The sequence below is a fragment of the Lissotriton vulgaris genome, chromosome 1_1, assembly GCF_964263255.1.
Source record: "Lissotriton vulgaris chromosome 1_1, aLisVul1.2, whole genome shotgun sequence".
Taxonomy (NCBI): Eukaryota; Metazoa; Chordata; class Amphibia; order Caudata; family Salamandridae; genus Lissotriton; species Lissotriton vulgaris.
Window position 1 is genome coordinate 857,136,388 of NC_141685.1, and position 24,563 is coordinate 857,160,950.

Below are 24,563 nucleotides of genomic sequence, written 5' to 3' on the forward strand. Positions count from 1 at the left end.
GACATGAGTGACCATTTGCCGTCTAGCACTATTCCTAAGTGTTTGTAGTGCTTACTGTGCTGGAGCCTGGTGCCCTTGAGGAGCCACCGATGAGCCTGGTATGACTTTAGGCTAAATATGACAGTTTTTGTCTTTTCCTTGTTAATCTCCAGCATGTTCTTGCCTGTGTAATCATGTAAGGTGTTAAAGAGCTGTTGGAGGCCGACCTTTGTCCGACTGAGAAGCACCAGGTCATCTTCAAAGAGCAGGTATGACATGGGGAGAGGAGTTGGCCTAACGGCTAGGGCGGTCGATCTCGAATCCAGGGAACTGGGTTCGAGTCTCAGCAATGACGCTGAACATCCTGTGATTCTGGGAAAATTACTTAAATTTCCCTATGCCTAGCAAAAAAAGAAATGAATGTGTCCTCATGTAACCCAACTGGTGCTATGTAAAGTTCTCAGGTACCCGATGCCTTTGGGTCTAGTTCGCACTATATAAAACCCTGTGAAATAAAATTAAAAAATGATTTGACTTCCTAGCTTAGGCAGGTGGTGATTTGTTTCATTGAGTTGCTGCGGCATGTCAGTTATGTATAAATTAAATAGCAGGGGGCCAGCATGCAGCTTTGCTTCAGTCCAGAGCTTGTGTAGCTCGATCTTGAGCTGCAGGAACTGTCTCCTAGTTTGATCCGAACCCACATATTAGGGTGGAGCTGTATTCTTGCTCTCAGTAGGTTGTCTGGCAGCCCCCTGTCCTGAAGTTTACACCAGAGGGGCCCTCTTGGAATTCTGTTTAAGGCTGCTTTAAAGTCCACAAAATAGGAATAAAGCGCCCTTTTGCCTTTGAATGCTTTGCCGCAAATGAGGTTCAGAGCCATCAGGTTTGAGGAGGTGCCACATTTGTCCCTAAAACCACATCGATTATTGAGTATGATCTGATGAGATTCTGCGTAGGCTTTTAAGGTCATATTGTAGTAGGTTGGTGTACAGGTTGGCGTCACTGTTAATTAAAGCAATGAGATGATAATGGCTAGGGTTAGAAGCCCCCTTTAAAAATTGGTTGGATAATAGATCCTCTCCAAGACTATGGTATGAAATCTGTTGCCAGGCAATGTTTGAACAGAGCAGGTTAAGACCTCGTACCAGCGAGCTAGGTTCGAAGCAAAAAAGGCAGTGGGTAACCCATTAGGGCCACGAGCTCCGTCTTTGCGTGGAATATGCAGTTTTTTTATGCAGCACTCCTCTAGACTACCACAAGCTTCCGGAGGATTTGCGGGCCAGGCGTTTTGCAGGCATTTTGGAGCACAGGTCTGGCGCTCTGGGCGCTGGTCGGGCTGCTAAGATGGGTTGAGCTGCTTCCAATTGTCGATTGATTAATCAGAGACCAAACTTTTCTTGGGCTCCTTCCCTTGCTGGCTACTAGAAGGTGAAGCCGAAAGTCCTCATTTCTTTCCCTTTAGGCACGCCAGAGTGTTCTCCAGAATGAGTTAGAAGATACTTATCCGTTACCCAATATTAGCAAATTAATTTTGGCATTGGGTGGTGGTAGGTATTTTTCCAAACTTGATTTGAAAAATGCCTACCACCAAATTAAACAACATGAAGATTCCAAATCTCTCACGTCCTTTATCACCATGCAGGGCACATTCCAGTCAATCGTAGGCCCTTTGGTTTTAGCTCAGCAGATAGAGTATTCCAAAGAATGATCGACAAAGTGTTTAAAGGCATGAGGAATATCCTGTGTTTCCAGGTTGACATTTTGATTTTCAGTGTCACAACTGAGTAACACAACATGATTCTCAGGCAGTCATTGAGTAGAGTGAAGGATGCTGGTTTGACTCTATGCCGTGAAAAACTTTTTCTAAAGATGACTGGGTCAAGGAGATGGCCTTGGATCCCATAATCAAAGAAGCTAAACAGTTGGTTATATTAGGCAGTAGGAGGGAATGTACTGTGCCAGTGTCTTTCAGACCTTATTTGAAAGTTCTTGAGGAATTGTCCTTTTGTGAAGACAAGGTGTTGATGAGAGGTGAGAAACTTGTGCCACTGTGTGGTCTCTGGACGAAATTGATAGGAATAGCACATGAGGGGCACCTTGGGCAAACCAAAACTAGGAAGAGTGAAAATTGGTGGGATGGACAAACAAGTGGATTAATGGGTTGAGAACTTTGATGTGTGCAAGGAGGGAGAAACGAGATTAAGAGTAGGAGTTAAATCGAACATGGGTCATATATCTGATCCTGACAAACCATGGCATACATTAAGTCTGGATTTTATTGGCCCTATCCATGAGCTGAGGAGTGAATGGAAGTGTGCCATGATAGTGGTGGATGGTCATTTGGAAGTGGTGAATTGTCAAATGCATGAGGGAGATTACTACTAGAGCTACTATTCTTTTGTTGAAGATTTTCCTGGAGGAAGGTGTTTCCAATCTTATAACTGATAATGGAACACAATTTATTTCTGGGGAGATGGGTAGTATTTTGGAATCACACGGTGTTGTACATAATTGTACCTCATTTAACAATCCACAAAGTAATGGTATTGTGGAGAGGGCAAAGACAATGATCAAGGGCATGATTCAAATGGCTGTAGCAGGAGGACGTGATTTAGGTCGTATAATGATGGGCATTGAATTAGTGTTCATGATGTCACTCAAATGGCCCAATCTGAACTTATGAGGGAAAGGCTGGCAGGCATCAAATTAGTCCCCACCTGGATGAAAGATAGAGCGTTTTCTGACACACAGATGTTAGAGCATAACTAGGACAAGAAACATATCCCACATACTCAGGTGGGTAACTGGGTGAAGATTCGTTGTGCTCAGAAAGGAGGAGGTTTGTCAAACTTTAGAGGGGCATTAAGGTAAGGCCTTAATGGCCTTTTCTGTGGTTTTGGAGAATGGTGAGAGCTGAAACAGACGAGTTGCTTTATGTCAGCAGGGGCGACTCTAGGCTCATGGCTGCCTTGGGCAGGGAGTGTAGGTAGGGGGCCCCGGAAGAGGGGGTCCGGGCGGGGTGGAGCGCAGAGGCCAGTGAAGAGGGGGGGTCAAGGTGTTTGGAAGTGGAACAGAGCCGGAGGCCGCCAAATCCCTGCCAGGGGCCGACACGCAAATATGTATCCAATATCAGAGGATTATTATATTAAGGATATATATTGGCGTGGTGGCCCCTGGGGTTTGGTGGCCCTGTGCAGGTGCACAGCTTGCACTTGCCTAAGTCCGCCCCTGATATCAGAGAGGTGGTCAAAGTCGGGTTGGTGAGGAACAAAGCAACAGCGTTTCATGGCAATGTGTGATGGAACATGAGCAGGCCCTCTGAACGACTTAGTAATGCCCTAGCGTTGGATGCAGGTGATTCCTGTGGCAAATGATGGGGATTCTGTGCTAAGAAGTGTCAGGAGTCGCAAACCACCTGCATGTTTTAAGGATTATGCTCAGTAGTCGGAGCAACATTGAATTTGGATGTTCTTGTATACATTTGCTGGTTTTATTTTAGTTATAATTGTGTATTGCTATTCCTTAAGTACATTGTTCATTTGTAAGAATCTTACAATGCCAGTGGTAAGATACTTTGTAAAGGTACGTGTGGTGTGGGGGTAGCTTGTATCTGTGTTCTATGTGACCAGTGAGCATTCCAGTGAAGTCAGTTGCTCTAGAGCTGGCCGAGGGATAGCTGTGCTCCTGTTGTAGGGATAATACTTTCTTGAATAAACCATTTAACTTACCCCTGGCTTTCTTGCGTTATTCTGGTGGTGCAAGACACCTTATGAGTTAGACTTTGGAGAGATAGTGTGTGTTCAGTGGTGTTTTAAGCTGATAACAGACTAATCTAGTTACAGTAGGATGATTTGGGGTTATTTCTTGGGAGACTGTGGAAGGCTCTTGTTGATAGTTTAGCACTTTTCAAATGAGGACGGGCGGAGAGAGGGAGGCTGATCAGTAGGCTTCAGCAGACTTCCTGCTTGCTTGGAATTAGTGCCGTGATTAGTGCCGTGGTCATATGGTCTGTTATATGTATATAAAACTTGGTGCCTGGCTACCATGGCTGTAGCATTGATGAATGAGTTCAATAATAAATGTTGGGTTGAAGAACCTACATAGAAGAGCAGTACAAGTGACCAACTGCCACCTTTGTGACTGGGCCAAGAACAATTGCATGTAGATGGTTCCTGTTTGAAGTGGCATACCAAACAATGAAAATACTGGAAGGCAGCTCAGAGTAACTACTAATGACCGATCAATTTGAGCATTCCGAGCATAGCTTTTTGTTTCTAACAATAGATAAAGCTGGTCTTTTGATATCTGCATGGATCCGCATACGTTTATACCTGCCCACCACCTAATCATTGACGGTCATTGTTGGAGTCAAATACATGGAGCCCTATCTTTTTAAATACCCAAACTCATGTTTTCCTCCACATTGTGCCCCGCAGTTGGTGATCCTGTTCCCTGTGTTGGTGCGCATCCCTTTCCTGGAGCGGAAAGTGTTTCGACCGCAGAGGGAAATATACAGCTTCATGAGGGAAATCATCAAGGAGCACCAGGAGACCTTTGACCCTGCGACGACCAGGGACTTCATTGATGCCTTCCTTGTTGAAATGGAGAAGGTATCGGTACATTAGTTTCCAGAATTTAAGATGAGGGGTGGCACTTGTCCAAAAATGCTCATATCTGTAGTATAGAGTTAACATTCTCTTCTAAACAAAGAAGTCACCACGAATTTCATAGTTGCAAATGGCATGTAAATTGTAAAAATGTAGTTGTAATTCTAGGAATTGTATAGAAACAGATTTACACAATATCACACACCTCTAGTTCCAAACTAGATATTGCATATCTCCGGACTACTTGACACAAATGTGAGTATTGACTGACTGACCAAAATTCAGTTTCACACATATGTCACAGTCTAAGTTTGCAGGAAGGGACATTTGCAAGTTTTAGACTAAATGCTATTGTTGTAACATACTTTTACGAATTGCATGCCTGGGCATGTACTAACATCAACATGGTGTACTAGGAGTGGGAATGTGATCCAAGGTGTGGATCACATGCAAACCCTTATTAAATGACCTTTGATGTTTCTGCTTTCCCCATGTGCTGTAGCAATGTAGAGCCTACATTAGGTCTCATTAACAGTCCCTCCATTTTTTGGGGTACATAAACCACATGGTGTAAATATATGTACCACATGCATTGATTGTGCCCCTAAGAAGATTGTCCTGACCACTCTGAGTTTTGAATGTCAGAAAGGGAATTACACAGCAGTTGCAGTTCTCCGCATAGTAAAGTAAATCTACACATGCCCGCAACTGCTGACCTAATTTGCCTATATAAAATGTCCCAGGTAATACCAGAGGAATTTGCATAGAAAATACTATGAGTTTGAGTGCAAATATCAATTGGCATGAAATTGACGCAAAGATCACTGGCACTCAATTTTGGATTTTGCGTGTGACTCTGAATGAGCCTACAAGCCTTCTGCTCTTTTGTGGCTCTTAAGACTCCATTATTCTTTGCAGCATTTTTTCCTTGGATGGTTTCATCATCTTTTTCATTCCTTAACTCTCTTCCCTAGAGCCACACAACTGCTACTGTGTTTGCATCTCTGAAGTATTTAAGTGTCTCTCATGTCACCAAGTCATTCTTCTTCTATATTTATTTCTTGAGGTATTTAATTCTTTTTAATACCCTCCCACCCCCCTTCCTGTTCCAGTGTACTTATGCAGTTGAGCTCATTATACGTTTCTGACAGCACCCTTCTCATTTTTGTACTATATACTTCTACTGTGGCATTGAAATGTCTCTTCCCTCCTTCAGATTTTTATACTCCTGATGTATTTTGTTTTCAATGTTATAGCCAGTAGCAGCTGGTGTTGTGGAAGAGTGGGGGGCAGGGTGTAGGGGTCGCGGGATGGAAAAATAAAAAAATAAAACTTGCAGCCGGCCATGTCGTGCTCTTCTGCTCATGTCCTCGCAGGCGCAGACTCCACTTTCGCCATGAGAACAGCATCAGGATTGGCCTGAATGATCTGAATTTGCGCTCCAAGGGAGACTAGGAGCCTGTGCCTGTTGTCTCCAACCTGGCAACGCAGCTTGGGTTGGAGACAGCTTCAGTGCGAGAGATAGTTTGGTCAGCCAAAGTGTTTAGCGCACTAACAGTGCCCAACGCTCCGTTTGCAGCCTGTTATCCCCCACGGCCCCACCCCCAAAGACTCAGTAAAAAAGGAAAAATAAAAAGATACTAAAACATGTTTATTATCGTTTATTTTTATTATCCTGGCGTTTTGAGGCAGCTGGCGGGGGCGATGCTCCTCCACCATAGCAGAGGAGCCACTGCTGGATATAGCTTTCCTGTGCCTCTTCTGCTGTAGTTATATCCCTGAGGTATATAAATGCTTCTGCTCCCCCATCCTCTACTGTATTTATTCCAGTGTGGAATTTACAGTCTGACTTTCTCGCTCATTTCCCTACACTCCAGCAGTTAAATGACTTTTCCATATATCCTCTCTCCCCCTCCTCTGTTTCCCTCCGCTTACATATTTCCCTGCCCACATTTCGACTCAGTTTTCAGAGAGGTGTTAATCATTAACCTTTGTTGTGTGGAAATGCCAGGGCTACACCCTGTGTCCATGTGTATCATGGAGACTATCAGTGACTGACGTTCATTTTTTATTGTGTAAGCCAGATAAAAAGTCTGCAAGAAGAGGAACCAATAGCTTTAAAAGGGCAAACCTAAGATACCAAGTTGGAAAGTCAACGTTACAACAGTGACTAGTGATTACCCTTCTCCCTTATTCGAAATGGAGGTCTACAATCCTCTCTGACACTGTTACTCTTCATCCTTATTTATTTTACAGGCATAGATCCACAGCGACTTTCACATTCCCAGGATAGTAATGAGTCACCTGAATGATTTTTGACACCATTGGGAGTAGGATCTGCAGCATCACTACAGTGACTAACCCATGTCCCTATTTTTCCCTTCCAGACTAAGGACAACCCCACCAGCATCTTCTCTCTGGATAACCTTGTCTTAACTACCAATGACCTATTTGGCGCAGGCACCGAGACCACCTCTACCACTTTGCGCTGGGGGCTGCTTTATATGATCCTGTATCCAGACATTCAGAGTAAGTGGTACTGTGGTTTAGTATGGCTTTGGAAAGAGTTTGAAACATGCATTGGCTCAGCCAGAAGTTCTAGGATAAATGTGGCAAAGCATGCAAACACAGACATGCACTTCCCTGCTTGCTATAAAGATAAAGCCTGCTCTGCCTATGAGCGGAAGTCTTCAAAGGCTGTTTCAAATTATGGGTTGGAACATTTTCCAAGGAATGACTTCCAGACCTGCAGGACATTATTTCCCAGATTACCCCTGAGATAGAGAAGTCTTCATCTTCTGCGGAAAGTTGTTTGCTGCTTGGTACCATCCTGTGTGCATGAAGTGGGAAGTTCCTCTACTAGAGGGAGGTATTACCAATTGCTGGAATCTGCTCAGGAACGTGTGTATGAGTTGTAAGGTTCTACAACAAAGGATGGCGAAGGCAGTGTTTATTAATCATGATTAATTGCAGGTATTATAAGGCATTCTAGACTTTTTTTCAGTGGAGAGACACTCCCTAACAACTTCATTCAAGATAACAGAGGCTACTGGGTCTCATCTTGGAGATTTCTGAGACAGAGCTCTCTTGGATGTTGCCCATACCTCTTCCTTTTCAGCGCACACTGCCTTTGAGAAGGACAGAAGATGTACATTTGTGAGTATTATAGCATGGACCAATGCCATACATTGGATAAGCGTGTAACCTTGTTGGATAGTAGCACAATCTTGCCCAACTTGGCACTTCTCAAAGTTGCAAAAGGAGTTCATTGAGGCTTCCTGCAGAGCCTAAATCATTTCGTAGAGCCCTTTCCAAACATTGCCTTGGATTTTGTCCTGTTCAATTCGTCTGAAATTCTCAAAGGTCTGAAGGTATCAGGTTTGACTTAACAAGACCATCAGATCCAAAATGGCTTTGTGAACTCATGTGTCAGCCTTTCATTGCAACTTAGTTCTGTTCTGAGCTCAGACTGAATGCTAATTTTGATCAAGGACTCTTACAACGCATATCCAATACCCTAGGGGCACTCAATGGATTCAGTCTCCATTTTGGCCATGCTTGATATATTCTTATTTCCAATTTTTTTGTGACTGCAAACGTAACATTTTGGACTAGAACAGTGCCGCTGCTTCAGCCATGCATGCATTCATGGGTCAGCCACTTTGCATTCTTATGATATATTTTTCCCCTCATCTGTTTTCTCAGTGTTTTGTTTTACAATTTTTCACTCTAAATGTTTATCTTTTTCTAAAAACATTTTCTGTTTGGTAGGTTAGTTTTTTGTAACCACTTACACATCTTCTTCGAGAGTACCTTCCTACTTAGCTCAAGCTACTAAAGGTGAACCAAGGTTACCCTTAGTGAAATCTAGTTCCTTTCAGGGTCTTTCTGTATGAGCAGTGTGAGAGTTCAATCAGTTGTTACATTAAGACTGACCCATCTTCCTCCTAACCTGTCCACTTCTCATACTGGAAATATATGCTAGTGATAAGACCGGGTTCCGCAGCAGATATTTTAACAAGGAACCCTAGGTCCATGTTTCTCAGGTCGAGGGGAAGTTCTTCAACTGTTAACATAGGAAATACCTCCGTACATAAATTCTGATTCACTACTTTAAACGCGGCGTCATCATTGTTAGTCTGGAGCTCCACTCCCTTGGGTGTGCAATAGATGGTGGAGTTCAATTTGCACAAGACATCACGATCCAACAAACAGACTGGACTTGAATCACACACCACAAATTGGTATCTATCTCGAAAGGTTCCTATTCTCACAGGTATTGCCTCAGTCAAAGGATTAGTAATTTTCTTAGTCGCCACTCTTACTACTTGAATTGATTTTCCCAAGAAGGGTAGGTTGGGAAATACTGCAGATCTCACAGTAGAATGGGTAGCATCAGTATCAACAAAAAGGTAGTTGAATGACCGTCAACATCCGCCTCTACATACAGTCCTCTCTGGTCTACCTCCAAAACTGCTCCAAAAGTACAGTCTTCTTTCCCCCTCAGACACCGTCGTTGCAATGGATCTGAATCGAGGTCATCAAAGGTCGCAATAAAGGGCATCTGTTGGTATGTTCGGTTTCCCTGTGGGATTCTCGGTGGCTGGGGAACTTGTAACTTCGGACCTATTGTCCCCCCTTGTACAGATCTGGGTCTCGTCACTGTATTGACGACCTCAGGTGTCTGCACCACTTCCTCCTCCTGAATCTGATTAGCTGGATTCGATCTACACTCACGCTTAAAATGCCCGATCTTGTGACAATTATAACATGCAGTGGTTTTCTTTAGGGTGGCAACATCTATTCCTGTCTTAGGATCTATGGGTTTCCCCTTTCCCTGACCTGATGTATTCTGAGTCCCTCCTTGATTATTTCCCTGTCTTCTTCCTAACGATCCTCTGTTTGACTGTGTCTGATCTTCTTTTTCTGCATTCTGCATTTGGACCAGCATCAGTTATCCTTAAGCTTCTTATGCTTTCAGTTCATTTCGTAACTACAGTACCTGGCATACCGTATCATTTTATCCATGGATTAATTTTGCCAGCAAATCAGATGTTGATGAATCATAAGGCTAGCTTCTGGTCTCAATCCTAACACAAATTTGGAGACAAACTGTCCCATATCCTTTGGGTCAAGGGTATCCAACCCACTGTATTGCTTGAAAGGTTGCAAGAGCCTCTCATAATAGGAACGTGCAGTCTCCTTTGACTCCCGATCAATTCTGTCTATCTTAACCCAATCAGTATCTTGTGGCGAAATCTTAGATTGCAACCACGTGATCACCTGCTCATACTTTTTCATAACCAAAGGTGAAGGACCATGTGTAACAGAATCTCACTCAGGCTCTAAAGAAGGCAATCAACAGCAATTTTACAAGCTGACCACAAATCGCTTGGTACCACAATATCAAACAATGTATTCAAATCAACCCACTGTACTTTTGAAATTTTGACAAATCGATCAGCTTGTTTGTACCACTCAACAGGTTTTTCCCTCAACCGAGGAAAATCATGGGTAAACGCTGCCAAATCACCTCTACTCCAAGGCACATGCACAAACCCTCCACTCTGAACCTCTCACAATAGAAAAGCCTCTACTCTTACTGGTCCTCCTCCTGGAGGTGGTGTTTCTTCTATGCTCCTTCTAGCACTCGTCTTCCTTGACCACCTTTCCTCCCATTTGTCAAGCATGCTCCATACATGTATCCCTGCGATCAATTCTCGAATGTGCATTTTCAAACCTATGACTCTTTTCTCTTCTAGTTCCTGATCACTGTACTTTAACCTGTGATTTCCCTGTAACATCTTTGTCTTAGACAAATCCACATCATACCTCTGTGCCAGCTCTGTCAATTTCCCATGTGCTTTCCTCGCCTTGCGAGTCACATCCTTCGACACAAACAGCAACTCATCTGACTTATAGGGTTCTATCTTTTCCAAAGGCGAATTCCTACTGATTATCTCCTCCAACTCTGCCTTTAATCTCACCACATCCAACACCTTGTCCCTCAGATCATCTTAAATTGTCCCTTGACTACACTCACTACTCGACTCTCCACTCTTGCTACTCTGGTCTTCCTGCTGATTCCCTTCCATTAAGTTCCGTGAGACAAATTGACTCCCAGAAACTCCCTGATTATTACCACCTCTCGTCATCCTTCTACTAGGGCCTCTCACTGGGGGTTCCCATATCCTCAGGTCAGAACGCAAATAAGCCAAGGACACTGTCCTCGCTGCTCTCTGTTCCACCTGTCCCCTAGAGAAATCTGCTGTGGCTGGCAATGGCGCATTCGATTCAATGGGCCTCGAAGGGTGACCACTTCTACTCGCTGTCCCATTCCTTCCGGAACCAGTACCTTCTCCCATTACCGACCGTACCAGACTTCCATTTCCTGCCTGATCTGGATCGTATACTGACACTATAGGACCAATGGTGACCGGTATTGTAAGAGCTTCTCATAGCCTGGTAACTGTGTTAGCTTAATTTGCTTCCATCTCTCTCAGTGGTTGTGTCCCCATTCTATCTGTTCCCGCTCAAATCCTTCCTCTTACTCCCACTGTAGAGTTTGTCTACGGCTCCCCGGTTTCCCCTGTAAGAGCTCTCATTCCTCCTTCCGAATTTGGGTTATATGGAAGTGGACGCTCTGCCAACAACCTTTTCAAAAGACTGTCATCTGTGTCGCTATCATCTTCCTCTTATCTTCTCCTTTGGGCATCTCCTACTTTTACTAACAAAGGAAATAATCTATCTCCCTCAATGGTGTCTACCCTCCATCTCTTCGTCAATGCATCCCACCGCGCATCCTGAAACGCACTAATCGACTTCTTCACCCTTTCCTGACTCCGATCTCTTTTTCTTGCATGCACTGCTCTTATCCATTCATCTAACGCTGCGGCTGAGTTGGTCTGGGTAAAAGTCTCAATACAGCCATCACCGATTTCAAGTGATCCAACACATCAAATCTGAATGAACCATAACGTGGGAAAGCCGGATCTCCCTCCTTTTTGGTCATCATTTGCCAATTCTGAAGGCAAAGTATAGTATAGAGCCCTAAGTTTGTAGCCATGTAATGTGCTAGGGTATCCTCAGGCAGTGCTTCTTCCCCCACTCGAGAGGCCACTCCTCTATCTCCCCAATAAAGATCTCACAATACCTTAAAACATTTCATGATGAAATCAATTATTTTACCCACAAGGGTTTCGTTTTACTTCCTGATGTCTATCCACTAACCGACCTATCACAGCGTGGCACACTTCGACGTTACTCTTCCTCCTCGCTCAGCAGTTCCCCACCTTCATAATTAGAGCTCCCGGTTTTATGGTATTTATTTTTCCAACATTTCCGTCTGTATTTATCCATATTTATTTTTTTGTCATTTTATCTGTATTTATCCTCTTTTGTTTTTGTCTCAAGAAAAAAAAGAGGCTGAAACTAGTTTTTTACCTCATGTATTTAAATTGACATGCAAATTTGCACTAGGTTGTTATAGCAGTTTTTAAAAACTTGGATCCTAAGCTAAATGCATTATTCATATTGGCAGCTTCCCTGCCTTCATTGGAGAGTGCAGGCAAGTTTCTTCCTGCCCTGATGAGGCATTCCGCCCCCCCCCCCCCACCCCACCCCCAGATCGTTCCACCCCTATGGCCCTACTGAGGGAAAGCATGCTCACCTGTCTGGTGGCTGATGGGCGAGGGGAGGCCCTCCCCTTCACTTCCTATAGAAGGGAAACCTCTCTAGAGCCTAGGGCCTATGGAGACAAGAGCAATATGCAATACTCCTGGCCCGGAGATCCCGGAATGGAGCCAACTTTCTATTATACCCGCTGGATTTTGTCGCCATCACATGCCCCACTCTTGCTCACTTTGTGGTATGGATATGAGGTATGAGTGTTGGGCTCACCTCGCTTGAAAATCGCTTGCGTTGCAAGGCATATCTGACTCACTCAATCTGCTTTGGGAGGCCCAATCTTGAGTTCAATTGGTCCCTGCCAGGTGTGCTTCACTCCCTCGTACAACCCGACCCATCCTCCGTTTCATGGGACCGTGGCTCCACCTTCAACAATCTACTTTATTTTAAAATAAATGGTGTTGTTAATGCACACCCTTCGACCCCCTCCGTTCCATGCTAGCTATTCGTTGTTAGAGGCATGTCTGCCCCCTCTGTGCCCTGCCACATCACCCTCCTTCCCCCCTCCCCTACAACAAATAAAACAAAAGGTTTCTGGGGTTTCAGCTGATGTCCTTGGGTGTTTTCACACCTCCTAATGGACATCAGCTGCTTGCACTGCTCCAACAATTTGCACCTTGCCTGATCACCGCTGTGAGGGGTCCTGGAGGGCCTCTGTTGACACTGCGCTCCAAGCTGCACTTGTTCACGCCTTTTTGGAGCGGCAGTTTGAGGGCAGCAGTTTACGATTTCCTCTGGCAGCCCCTGTGCACCTCTGACTCAGATTTTATAGAGGAGCACAGAGGCGGCAGGAGCATCTGTTTTGTAAGTATTTTCCCGTTTCTATATATAAATACAGACAAAAATCAAAAAGTTTTCCATCTGTATTTATATGTATAAATCCGTTTAAACAGAAAACCGGGAGCCTTATTCATAATTCCTCTCGAACACTCTTGCACGTCTCACTCACACAGCAAGTAACTGTCTCTCCACCAAACGACTGGACAATCACTAGATCGACTGTCTGTCCACCATACGACTGGATAGTCACTCGTAATTGTCTAGCTCAATCTGACAATTATCTGTCCGCAAAATGACCGGACAACTGCCCTCAACCATCTGCCCAGGAACGTCCGAACAGTCTCATAAACAATTGATAGGATCCAATCACTCGATTTTACACGCATAGTAACCCACGACCTGTGTTGCCCACTCAAAAACTCACTCTCTCGTTCCCTATCTCAGGTGAGTTTGTCGATGACGCCTCACGACTCCCACAATCAATGGTCGACAATTACAGCTCTGGGTGACTTCTACACCTTAATCTATCTATCCCGAGCTCTTGGGGGGGAGGGGGGCGTGGCTAACCGCCTAAGATGGCGGACGCAATCAGGTGAGGCTCCGGACCCTGGGGGACTAATCCTGAAAAATTACTCTGCTGTGGGGCATCCCCGTTGCCTGGAGGATCCCAACTGCTGACAATCACAGCCCTGGAGGCAAGATGTGGGTCCGATCTGGTGGAGCGGCGGCGAGGTGACGGATACTGGCGCTTGTCCACGAGCTCGGAGTGTGCGGCCTACCAGCAGAATCCTGCCGGGGCTGTCGTGCTGCATCCATCGCTAATCACAGCTGATTGTGCTCCTGAGACCCCCCACTGTGGCTGGCGGCTGTCCCTGATCTACCGGCGTGTTGCGCTGCAGCATATGGCTACTAGGACGAGGTCCGGGCACCACCAGTGGGACTGCTCAACCCACTGCGCAACACAACACTGGAGGACGGTGAGAGGGGGCGCCTCGCAGGGCCGGGCCGGGTGCGGTCCTCCTCGCTTCCTCCCCCCTCCCTTTCCGATGCTCCGCTGCCAGATACCCTCAGATAGCGATCCGGCTGGACTGAATATGTGACACAGCTGCGGCCCCTAACGCTGCACAGACACGGTACCAGGTAGGGCAGGCAGGCCCTTCCCCGAGGGGCACACAGCAGATTCCCCTATTCACTATTGTACAGTTGGACACCATGACGACATTGTTGGGCACTTTGAGATCAACGGCTAGTGTGTCCACCTCCGTACATGGAAGCGGAGCAGTGGTCTCCCTGAGACTCGCCCCTCATGACGGCGGCGGAGGTCGGGTGTAGTGAGAGTGGGGTTAAAGAACGGCGGCGGACAGTGAAACAGCAGCTGACAAGTCCGGCAGCACTGCAACTCTGCTCCCTGGGACGGACTGAGGGGGCACTAAAAGGATTGGCATGAAGTGACTGGGCCAGTCTAGGGTGGACATTGAGTGGAGGCGGCCTGCCCCTTCCCCCCCAGCCTCATTCCTAAATACCTGTCTGGTGCAGTGTAGGGGGCTGCAATTTGGCGAGCGTGACTTTAACTTGTTGGTACTAACTGCCTGTGACTGCTGGGGCGGTCCACCTCCTTCTTCTTGCAGCGTAAGGTGAAGCTCCCAGACCTGCACTGCGTGGGGCGGCGGTGTAGTCCAACGGTAGTCGCCTTAACAGCCTTAACTGCACTCGCGGCTGACTGGTCTCCAGGATAGGCAGGCTCAAAGGCAAGGTGCTGGACTCTGGCCTGGCTACGGGTGGCCCCCCGAGTCCAGCACTAGGGACCAATCGCCGGGCACCTCCACCACTGGTTCAACTGAGACCCAATCTGATAAACTAGACCTGATACTTAAAGAAGTTCAGGACTCTAGGAAAATATTTGAACAGCAAATCGGAGCCCTCACGACCGGCCTTACTCTCCTGAGGGCAGACCACGAAAAAACTTGTCGACACAGTGCGAGACCATGAGAAGGTATTGGCCAGCATTGACCCCCAACTCTCAGAACATGCTACCCACATAAAACAGCTACACTACCAGGTTAGTGGCCTTCAGGACCGGGTCGAAGATGTGGAGGGCCACAATCGCCGAAACAACGTCCGAGTAATTGGGCTTCCGGAGCGCAGTGAAGGCACTAAACCTGCGTACTTCATGGAAGCTTGGTTCCAGCAGCATGTCCCTATATTTCTCTGTGGAGAGGGCGCACCGTATTCCAACAGGGGCGCCTAAGGTCGGAGCACCGCCACGTCCCCTGATTGTCAAAATCTTAAATTATAGAGACCGAGACATGCTTCAACAAAAGGCGAGGGAAAAACGCACATCCAATTTGAAAAACAGCAGATCTCTCTGTACTCGGACTACACCATAATGGTACAGAGTCAGAGAACCTCCTTTCAAGCAGTGAAGAAAAAGTTAGACAGCCCAGCTTAAATACACCCTATTGTTCCTGGCCAGACTTAAAGTTATGCATAACAGGAAGACCTATTTCTTCAACAGCCCCAATGATGTGGAAGAATGGCTGGAGGTGATGGACCAGGAACAAAGTAAAGAGAAGTCGTTGGGTTTGGTGAGGAATAGCCCGTAATGTCCCAACAACAAAGAACCCACGGTTACGGTCGAGGCCCGAAGTACCCTGCAAGAATTGGTCCGACTCCAGCTCAAAAGATGGTGGACAGAGCGGAGGCGTTTGCTACAGCTGGATTTCGCACGGATAACACAAAGATCACAACGGACTCAGAGGACAGAGGACAGCACCATTCAATCCGATTCGGACCACAACATGACTCTTTTTCCCTCTGTGATGCCTCAGACAGGGGATGGCCTACTTGATAACTGAACGACAAGGTTCTGACCCCCTACTCTGTGTGACTACACCAGATGGCCTGATTGAGATACAAAAACGATATAACAAACCAAACAGTATCCTTTCCTTTGAGATGGCTCGCTCATGCTCATAATGTGTATACATTCCATATAGTGTGATCCGAAATGTTATGCTTTTCTTACAGCTATATCTGTGCAAGTAACCACAGCATGTACGATCCGATAAAGACCTTTAGATAGGGTCGGATACTCACATTTACTTTAGCGTTGGGGCCCTACACTAATATATATGGTAATTCTGCACATAACTTACACAGATAGATATACTACGCAAACAAACCCCCAGGGCCCTGTAGAGCCACAGGAGCTCTGTACTCAAGCTATAGTATGGTTGGCGGTGCTATCCCCCCATACAGCGAATGCACCGTTCTGTTGACTTTGTATGTTCAAGTTATTTGTTTGGCCCAGCACTGTTTATTGGCTGTGGCGCATTGGTTTCGTTCACAAGGGATTGGAAATTCCTGGTCTGTGTTTATTCATTGGCTCCAAACTGTAAGGAGCATAGCTCATATTGTATACTTATGTCTCACAATAACGCCACCTTAGGATCTTACAACCTGCTGACCTGGAATGTACATGGGTTAGGGGCAGTGCATAAGCGCCAAAGAGTCCATGCTTAACTCCTTAGGCGAAAGGCACATATTGTTTTCCTTCAGGAGTCACATCTGGTGGAGGCTGAGGCCTTGAAGACTGGCAAAAATTGGAGAGGCAGTGAGTGTATTCACTACCAACTACTCGCCCTTTGCTAGACGGGGGACAATCTGGATTTGCCATGGGGTCCTGTTTGCAGAGCTAGATCGTCGCATGGACGATCAGGGTCCATATATACTGTTGAAGTGCACCCTAGATGGTCTGGCTGTGGTCCTGGGAAGTATCTACGCTTCTAATTTCTATCAGGACAAATTCTTTTATGACATGGGCGGAGCCCTGGCGAAGTGGGATACCATTCCCTGGATTCTGGGGGGCTACTGTAATGCTGTCCTCGACGTGGACTAAGACAGATCCCATCCTCTATTACATGGGGCCGTAACTCACAAGCAGGCTGAACTTCTCAACACATTGCTACGGGGTTGGAGGCTCAGTGTCGCAATGCTCATGTTGCACCCCACACATAGGGAATATTTTTTTTACTCCCCAGTTCATCAGCTCCATACCAGGCTTGATAGGTTCTTATGCTCCCATACCATTGTCACATATATACACCAATCCACTTATTTAGCCAAACTTTCTCCGACCATAACCCCCTGGAGATCACACTTACGTGGGGCAGAGGTTCAACCCCAGTCCTGACCAGGAAGTTATGGTCCCAACTCCTGGAAGATGCCCCATTTTGGGCCACAATATCTGCCACTATTAGTATTTACTTTGATGAAAGCTGGAATACAGCTTTCTCCAATCTTATAGATTGGGATGCGCTGAAGGTGTTGGTGGGGGGCTCTACAATCAGTGCTATTTTAGGGGCAAGACAAGAAACACACAAGAGTCTTATTGGTGTAGAAGCTCTAATGACTGAGTTGGAACAAGCCGTGGTGACCGACCTAGACAAAAGGGAATCTCTATGGGAAGCCCACATTAAACACACAGAGACCATGGAAACCCTTAGACTTATAGACCACCAAGCTTTCACACAATGGAAACACACTGAGGCCGACAAATCAGGTACATTACTATCTCGATTACTGAGGGACAGCCCGGAAGCACCAATTATCACCTGTATACGTTCACCACTGACTGGCTTAGTTAATTCTCAACTGGAGATTAACGAGGCATTTTTTACTTATCTTAGCAACCTATATGCGGCACCAACACATACCTATGACAACCTAATAGATGACTTTTTAAATGGCCGGACATTCCCTTCAACCACATAAGCTACACGTAAGGATTTCTGAGGGCCCATCACCCAACACGAAATAAAAGTTGCAACCAAGGGCCTCAATCGTAACAAGGCCCGGGTCTAGATGGTTTGCCTATTGAATTCTATGACACATACTCAGACATCTTAGTCGCCAAGCTGGAGGAACTCCATAAGAAGGCTTGGGAAACCGGCCTCCTGCCACAATCCACTATGCAAGCCCTGGTGGTGTCACTCCTCAAGCCAGGACGGGATGACACCGACTTATCTAACTACAGACCTCTGTCTTTACTGACTACCGAATATAAAATCCTAAGTAAGGCCCTCGCTAATCGTTTAGTACCTGCCCTCCCCACCCTTATACATCGAGATCAATATGGGTTCCTTCCTGCACGCAGCACCTCTCTAAATACTAGGAGACTTCACCTTGTCATGATGGCCACTCCTGCGGAGTATTACAATGCAGGGTGCTTGGTGCTGGATTTGCGTCAGGCCTTTGACTCCATAACTTGGAGATACATGTTTGCGGCCCTGCACCGCTTTGGTCTTCCCCAGATTATCTACAATGGGTATGCCTGCTATACGTTAACCCCACTGCCAGGGCACGTACTGGAGGCCACATCTCCTGAGAATATATAATACACAGAGGTACAAGACAGGGTTGCCCACTCTCCCCCCTCTTGTTTGTTCTGGCACTAGAGCCGCTGAGACAGTCTTCTGACGCTCTGGGGATACCAATTGAGGGCACCACGCACCTAGTCTCAATATATGCGGATGACATCCTCATATATCTGTGAGACTTGGAGGCTGGGACGGAACCCCTCCCCGGTGTTTTCTCCACCTTTGAGAATATATTGGGCTTAGCTATTAGTGCAGCGAAATCTAACACCTTCAATTTCCAGGACGTACCACGCCCAGATATGCTCCAATTCGGCACCTACCAGTTACCTGTAGCACATGATACGTTTAAATATTTGGGTATCCACTTTTATAGAACACAGGTGGACCAACTGGAGGGTAATCTAATGAAGGCTATTGCCAGCATCTCTTTCTGGACACCCTTGCCACTGTCGGTAATTGGGCGGATAGCCATCCCTAAAATGGTGATGTTACCTCGCCTCTTGTACTTTGTTAACCTACCCCTGATGGTGCCACAATCCTTCCTTTCGCACACTGGACATGTAACTGCTGGAACTTATCTGGGGTGGGGGAAGACTTCGAGTTAGCCTCACGAAGCTGCAACTGGCGTCACATAGGGGGGTGCTGGGAGTTCCTGATTTCCGTGCAGCTACAGTGGCTGTCTTACTGGATGGCAGGCAGGATTCTACAAGAAATAGGCTACGACACTCATGATTTAGAACGAGGTACCCTACACAACATGCTGCTCCCAAAATTAAAAATACCCTCAAATGGGCTTCCGTTGTTAACAACCGCACTACGGTGCTGGAAAAAGGCCCTACAGTATACCTCGGTTACGATCCCCCACGCAAACAATATCCCATTACTGGGGATAACGATCACGGGTGGTAAGCTCACAATGTCTAGACTGCATGACTGGCTAGATGCTAGCGTAGCAGAGGCTCAATCTCTCTTTGGAGACGGCATCCTATCCAACCATGCCACCTTTGTGCGGAACACTGGCCCACCAAACCGCCTTTACTTGCTACATGCAGCGATTGTGCACTATATTAAGGCGATATGGGTGCCTCAACGCAGTGAGCCACACCAAACGACCTAGTACACCTACTTTTTTATATGGGGAGGGGTGGCCACTTAGTTAAATGGCTCTACACGGGTATTTCAGCCAGGCGTCCATTGCACTTACAGACCGCCCCACGAAATGTTCCGAGACCACAGACATGGAACTCACAGACAAAGCTTGGAAGAGCATCCTAGCACACCCCAAATGGGTCTCCCGTAATGCCAAACTTAAATTTATACAAACTATGGTACTTCATCGATCTTCTTTACCCAGAAACGGATACAACCCATGTTCCCTGAAGCCCAAAACTGCTGTCCGAAATGCAAAGCAAAAGAAGAGGGCTTTGTTCATATGTTATGGGCTTGCCCACATCTTCGTGACTACTGGGGAAAGTTCCCGACTACACTCGGGGAAATCCCGCACCTCACAATTACAGACAACATTCTGGAATGCCTGTTGGGCCTGCGCAAGCGTACCAGTGCCCTGAAAGTCCAATTGCAATTCTTAGACCTTGCATTTATATTGCCTATCAGAACAATCACTATGCGGTGGAAGTCCCTTAGGAACCCTCTAATACACACATGACTGGACGAGGTAGCTAGATGGGGCAGTGCCAAAATTGCAGCACTTAGGCGCGAGGAAGCAGATGGGCTACGAAAACACCCCATTTCTATGGAATGGGACATTATTCTGGAAGAACTTAAACAATTGGATATCCCACTCATTTTAGCTAACCCTGACCCATGACCAACCTAGTTCTGTAGCACAGAGGTAATGACAACCCAAGCAGACTTTACGGATTGGCCCACTGCACACCAACAGTATCGGTCAGTTAAGGATAATAAATTAGGAGCAAGAGGCGGGATGGACAGCAGAAGGCAGACAGACCAGGAAGAGGGGGGAGGGAAGGGGTGTGGAGGGAGATAGCTCAGTTAATGGATTTAGGCTCAGATGAGAAGACAACTATCTTTTGGGACGATAGTATATGTCATGAATGACTCTAATGTTTTCTGTATTTGTATTATATGTATTGAGATGTTCTACACTGGTCACATCGATTTGAAGCTTGAAAACACTTCTCATTGGTAAGGACTGGACAACAACCAACAAAAACTAAAATGCCATAACTGCTTGATGTAATATATTGTACCCAAACTGAGGGTTCAATAAAGTTTGTTTTAAAAAAGAAATCTATCCCAAGCTCTTAGGCTACTCGTTGAGCCTTACATCAAAAATCACATGGACCGTGCGTGCTCACAGTTCGAAACCACAATCAATCAACTCTCATTCCATCATGCCATCACACAATCAATTCATCACTGCAGTCTAACAAAATCCCTATTCATACTCTCTCCTCCTTGAACTGCTGCTTCCGCCGCACCATCACTCTCTGTCGGTCCCCGCCAAACACCGTCGTTCTCCTCTTTCGATCTTCTGGACAAACATCTCTTTGGCTCTTTTCCTCAACGCTTTTCCTAACTTCTCCCCTTACTACTAGATAACCATCCTTTCGCTACCAACTGATAAGACTGGGTTGCGCTGCAGAAATTTTAACAAAGAACCCTAGGTCGATGTCTCTTTTTTACCAGTTGAGAAGTGTAAAGGGGAGAAACAACTCATCCTAAACAATTCAATTTCCAGTACTCACCATGGCTCAAAAGATCACAGACTCTAACTTCAGTTTAGGGGGTTTATTACAAAGCCAAAAACAACTGAATATACAAGCACCTCAAGACGAGGTTGTAGAAATACATAGGAACTAATACAAAGCCAAACCTATGAATGAATCTGCTCCGATGAATCATGAAGAGAATAAACAACTCTAAAAGTAATTACAAGCTGCGCTGAGCTGTTTGTGCGGAGATCGTGTGCGCTGTGAGGAGTTCTGAAGCTCTCTTCATTGTTTGGAGAACCCGTGTGCCTACTGCCTGCATGCTGTAATTGGGAGACATCTTTGCAGCACAGCGCCCTGAATGCGAGTGGCGCTTTAATCCTGGTTGTACATTGGCGGTGGCCTGCTTCTCTGCGGGGGACTACAAGACCCAAGACTCCCTCCGCCCAGGCACACCTGGCCCGGACCAGCACCACGCCCACAGCTTCAAGCGCTTCGATAACAGCTTGCCGCACCCGCTATCGCGGGTGCCGCTGCCCTGAGCTGTTTGTGCGGAGATCGTGTGCGCTGTGAGGAGTTCTGAAGCTCTCTTCATTGTTTGGAGAACCCGTGTGCCTATTGCCTGCATGCTGTAATTGGGAGACATCTTTGCAGCACAGCGCCCTGAATGCGAGTGGCGCTTTAATCCTGGTTGTACATTGGCGGTGGCCTGCTTCTCTGCGGGGGACTACAAGTCCCAAGACTCCCTCCGCCCAGGCACACCTGGCCCGGACCAGCACCACGCCCACAGCTTCAAGCGCTTCCATAACAGCTTGCCGCACCCGCTATCGCGGGTGCCGCTGCGCTGAGCTGTTTGTGCGGAGATCGTGTGCGCTGTGAGGAGTTCTGAAGCTCTCTTCATTGTTTGGAAAACCTGTGTGCCTATTGCCTGCATGCTGTAATTGGGAGACATCTTTGCAGCACAGCGCCCTGAATGCGAGTGGCGCTTTAATCCTGGTTGTACATTGGCGGTGGCCTGCTTCTCTGCGGGGGACTACAAGTCCCAAGACTCCCTCCGCCCAGGCACACCTGGCCCGGACCAGCACCACGCCCACAGCTTCAAGCACTTCGATAACAGCTTGCCGCACCCGCTATTGCGGGTGCCGCTGCGCTGAGCTGTTTGTGCGGAGATCGTGTGCGCTGTGAGGAGTTCTGAAGCTCTCTTCATTGTTTGGAGAACCTGTGTGCCTATTGCCTGCATGCTGTAATTGGGAGACATCTTTGCAGCACAGCGCCCTGAATGCGAGTGGCGCTTTAATCCTGGTTGTACATTGGCGGTGGCCTGCTTCTCTGCGGGGGACTACAAGTCCCAAGACTCACTCCGCCCAGGCACACCTGGCCCGGACCAGCACCACGCCCACAGCTTCAAGCGAGATTTAACAGACAAACACTTCCGCTTCGCTGGAGCGCCGGGCGAAGCCCGGGCAAAGGGCGGGCCCTCTGTGGCCCTCAGTGGCCGAGGTAGGCTGAGCTGGGCCCAGTTATTTTTATTTTGTTTTATAGTTTGCCCCGATTGGCTCAGATGAAGTAATCCCACGAGGCGTGATAAGCTGAGACGCCACATTGACAGTAATTGAAAGCTGGTCTTATCGTACAATCCGATATCCATTTTATTTCACTCTCATCTAGAAAAGTACTATTGGTATAAGCGACGTAGTGTGGGAAGTTTTTGCGGAAGATGACCAAAAAACTCCGCTCTGGGAGATTGGTGGGGGGAAGAACCTGTGCCAAAACAAAATCTAATCCCCTGCGAAATAAATCAGTGAATAACCATCTATTAAAGGGACAATGTCAGCTTTTTGAGTTATGCGAAAAACCTGTGGATAAAATCTCAATTGCTGCTGGAAAGGATGTTTTAGCTCCAGATATCCAGGAGGGTCATAATCAAGTTGTTGATAATAATACTCTCTCCTTGATGATTGAGACACCCCAAGTGAAAATTATTGATAGTTTCTGCCTCGTGCATTCTGAGGAGGATGGGGGTATTAATTCTCGTGCACTTTCCATGGATGATAAACAAGCGAACAATCCTGGTTCCCCTCAAGCCTCCTCCCCGAATGTTAAGGATGGTCAAGCCTCATCACCGCTTTCCATTGACCTTGAACTTTGTGGCCGTTATGTGAAGGCAGTAAGCTCTGAGGCTCCAGAAACTAGTAAACCTCCTGGGGGTGCGACTCCATCCGGGCTATTGCTACATAGCAGTACTCCATCATTGAATAGGCAAGATATGTCCGACTTGTTAAATACTTCCAGGAGTCCAATTCTCAATCTCTCCGGCAGTTGTCCTCCTCTTGGGGCAGGCGACAAACCTTTATCGGAATCTTTGATTGCACTGGAACAATTGTTAGCCTCCATATTATTTCTATTGGGGAAATTTGTAGGCAGTTCGGATTGCATCTTGGACTCTGTTACTCAAATCTTGAAAACTCTATTACAAAAAGCACCTGAAATGAAGAATGTTCCCCTTTCCACGCATGTTACTAATTTGATAAAGGGGGAAACAGAGGTGCGCATAGAGAATTCCAATATAAAGGTACCTGTACCAGTACATGATAATAACGTCATGGGTTTGCCTGTAACAGCTGCCTCCAATTGCGTAATGAAATCGGATCTGGAGATAGAGGAAGAAATTATATCTAGCTCTGACTGTCAAGCACCACAAGAACTATTTCCCATTTTCTGTTCGGAAAACAAAAAAGAGCATTCTGTGGACAAGCAAGAAGTAAAGGAAAAAAATGGAAAACACAAAAATAATAAAGGAAACAAAAGGAAACCGGTCCGCAAATACAGGAAGAAAAGACAGAGGCGGATAATTTTCCAAAACTCTATACTCCTTAATGATAAGGAAGATAAAGCCACTGAGCCAATCCTGATGATCGCAAAGGTGGATATTGAATCCAGCCCTCCCTGTCGTTCCTCAGAGATTTCTTGTAATATTCCCCCCACGACTAGGGAAGAACCACCACAAAAGGACGGTCTTGGCTTAAATACTTCCCCAGTGTTGGACATAAGGAGCACTAATCAAGATAAGCTTGGGACTCTTAACCCTTTGGCTTCTTCTTTTTCGCTTACAGCTGGGGCTGGGGATCAACTATTCCCCTTACCGGAGCGAAAAGATTTAACGTCTTATGTGGACACTTGTGTGTTGGACTTCCTTCCGCTATTTGATGTGGACCTACCATTAAACAGAGCATGGTTACTTAAACGCTTTAGTGAGGTGGACAGGCTCCACCTCATCCAATCAAGTGACATTGAGTTAATCTCTTAGGGGGAGATAGTGTCTCACGTATAAGGGTCAAATTTTACTCTAAAATTATTGTAAATTTGATTTTACAGCAAGCAGAGAATTTCCAATGTACAGGTATTGATGTCCTGCCCATATTCAGCTTTGGGTACATCCA

General features: G+C 46.4%; 1 protein-coding gene across 2 annotated transcripts in view; it reads left to right on the top strand.

Moving 5' to 3' along the window:
* Positions 1-24,563, top strand: part of LOC147748027 (cytochrome P450 2D15-like) — a 513,923-nt gene that overhangs the window by 393,258 nt on the left and 96,102 nt on the right. For both annotated transcript variants that reach the window (XM_086958015.1, XM_086958006.1), the window contains exons 5-6: positions 4,416-4,589; positions 6,974-7,115. In XM_086958015.1, coding sequence (XP_086814141.1) covers positions 4,416-4,589; positions 6,974-7,115 — 316 coding nt within the window. The remainder of the gene's footprint in view (positions 1-4,415; positions 4,590-6,973; positions 7,116-24,563) is intronic.